General features: G+C 51.0%; 1 protein-coding gene across 1 annotated transcript; it reads right to left on the bottom strand.

The window, feature by feature from the left end:
* Nucleotides 1-771: 771 nt before the first annotated feature.
* LOC129399723 (ferritin heavy chain-like) lies at nt 772-1,326 on the bottom strand. The gene has a single exon (XM_055121071.1). The coding sequence runs from the start codon at nt 1,324-1,326 to the stop codon at nt 772-774; it is 555 nt and encodes a 184-aa protein (XP_054977046.1).
* Nucleotides 1,327-2,524: the final 1,198 nt, after the last annotated feature.

Below are 2,524 nucleotides of genomic sequence, written 5' to 3'. Positions count from 1 at the left end.
ACTTTACAAACTGTTTTACTTAGCTTCTGAGATATAAATTTAGAATTTTAGGTATATTTACATTTTTTACTACACACAAAATATAAATCGTATGTGTGTTGTATTGCAGGTAGCCTTCAGTGTCTAATCTTTTTGAGGCTGATGTCAGCATTGGATCAAAATCATACTGTCCCTTCAGATCAGACGTTTTTCGTTTAATTAGCCCCTAATTTAGTACACTTCTATGTACCCCTGAAAGAAATACACCCTATAATTTTGTGTTGTGTGTGTCTGTTTGTGACGTGTGTGTATATTTCATTTTTGGAAAATATCAATGTTCTGGCTTATTATCCCTTGTTTCTTGATATCTTTTCAGACCAGTAGGGCTTGCTGGACCAATTTAACGTGAGCAACATGTAATGCAAGTATACTACCTGCTTTATTATTGCTCCAACCCCACCCACCCCAACACATTTTTCTAAGGTAATACTTACCTTATACTTTCAATTTCCATAGACTTTACTCCTGTCCTCACAAATCTTAATCCAGATGGGGATCTGGGTGGAAGTCAGAGTGTTCTCCAGATGCTGCCTCAAAAAAGTTAAGGGAGAGTTGATAAATCCAACACCAAGGGGAATTATTAGAACCAAAATTACATTAACGTTCACAACAAAAAAGTCTTTAAAATAACTGATCCAAACAGTGGCAAAACCATAATGCAACAGGCAGGCAAAGCAAAGTGACCAGGAGAAGTCCCCCGAACCACAGATATATGGAGAGGGCAGTGCAGACTCAGTCCTTTTTGTCGCCATCGCCATCAAGACCGGTCTTGTTGCCAAAGAGGTACTCTTCCGGAGCAACCATGTTATGCAGGGTGGAGACATGATCCGCCAGCTCCTTGAGACACTGGTCTTGCTGAGGCAGGACGTGATTCTCCAGGTAGGAGCACAGGCTGCCGTCCTGCATATCGGTGGCCAGCTTGTACAGATCGTGCAGGCCGTCATTGATGAGCTTGAGCAGAATCAAGGCAAAGTCCATGGCGTTCAGGCCGTCCTCCCAGCCGTCTTTGTGGGGCTTCTGGACGTCGTAGAAGCACAGCTGAGCGCCCCGCTGGTTCTGCAGCTGCATCAGCTTCTCGGCTTGCTCGAACAGCTCTCGGAACAGCTCCCGGAAGTAGCGGGAGAAGCGCTTCAGGCCCACGTCCTCCCTGTCGAAGTAGTAGCTCATGGACAGGTACACGTAGGCGGTGCAGAGCTCTAGGTTGATTTGCGTGTTGATGGCGTCCTCGCAATCAGCGGCGAGGCTCTGGTACACAGAGGACAGTGGCACTGGCAGCACACCTGACATGGCGGTGGTCCGGGGACACCTGGGACGCAGCGAGTCTGAGGCACTGAGCAGCGCGCAGCAGGCGACTGGCTGGGCCTTGCACGGTGAAGGGCTCGTGAGGAGCCGCAATGGGCGTGCGCGTCTTATATATGGGGTGGGAGGGACAGCGTGTGCGCATGTCAGAGGACAGGGTCAGGGGTCAGAGCCGCGAGGATCCATGGCGGAAGTCACCACAGCCCCAGAAAATGGCGCGACCTGCTCCGCAGCTCGGCTTGCTGAAGAGTCCGTGGCAAGCAAAGAGTTTAGTGCCGAGCGCCTGGCCGCAGCGTTTGCTTGCTCTCGCCTTGTTTCGGCTTTACCTCTGGAGGAGAAAGATGCAGTTTCTGCAAATTCCCCTTCGGTTTCCTAGATTCCACTTGAGAAATAGAATGGAGGGTGGAGCCGCGCCCCTGCAGGCTGTGGTTCTGTAACACCCGGACTGAGCCCGCCTCAGACCTGTCTCCAGCCCAGCCCCACTGATTCCCACCCACCCAGTGCCGTCCCCTTCCTGCTCTCCCGGAGCCAGTCGGGCTGTGCTTCTCTCCTCAGCCACCACAGTCACAGGGATCCCAGCCGCCCCGCCGCCTCCATATTGTTACCAAGGGAAACATTTCCTTGTGCTTTGCAGAGTCCCATGGACTAGAAATTCTGAGAGAGTGGCCAGACCTTGCTGGCGGGGGCAGGGACTCCTGGACACCCGTTTCAAACTTAAAGGGAAGAAGCTGTTAGTACATAAAATAATGATACTTTCTCTCCAACCATGTAACTTTATTGGAAAACAACAGTAAAGATCATGAGAAAAACTGAAGTCAAACTTAGGGCAGGCAAAAGCAATACGGCATATCCAGCGGAGTGACCCTGGGAAATCCCCCACACTCTCTGAGTCTGTTGAGAAGTCACTGCAGGCTCAGTCCTTTCTGTCACGTTCACGCACAATCAAATCGTAAGAAGAGGTCTTCGGACATGGCTGCTTCCCGCGGCCCTGTCTTGCACAGAGTGCTGTGATGGTCGGCCATCCCTGGATTTTCTGGACTTTCTGGAGCAAAAAGTGGCTCTCGGGGAACGCACAGACGTAGCCATCCTGCAGGTCGCTTGCCAGCTGGTGCAGATCGAGCAGCCTCTAATTGATGTTCTTCTCCAGCATCAAGACTTGCTCCATTGCCTGCAGGCCACTCTCCCG

Source organism: Sorex araneus, chromosome X (genome assembly GCF_027595985.1).
Source record: "Sorex araneus isolate mSorAra2 chromosome X, mSorAra2.pri, whole genome shotgun sequence".
Lineage (NCBI taxonomy): Eukaryota > Metazoa > Chordata > Mammalia > Eulipotyphla > Soricidae > Sorex > Sorex araneus.
Note: the sequence above shows the minus strand (reverse complement) of the source record. Positions and strands in the feature narration are given on the sequence as shown.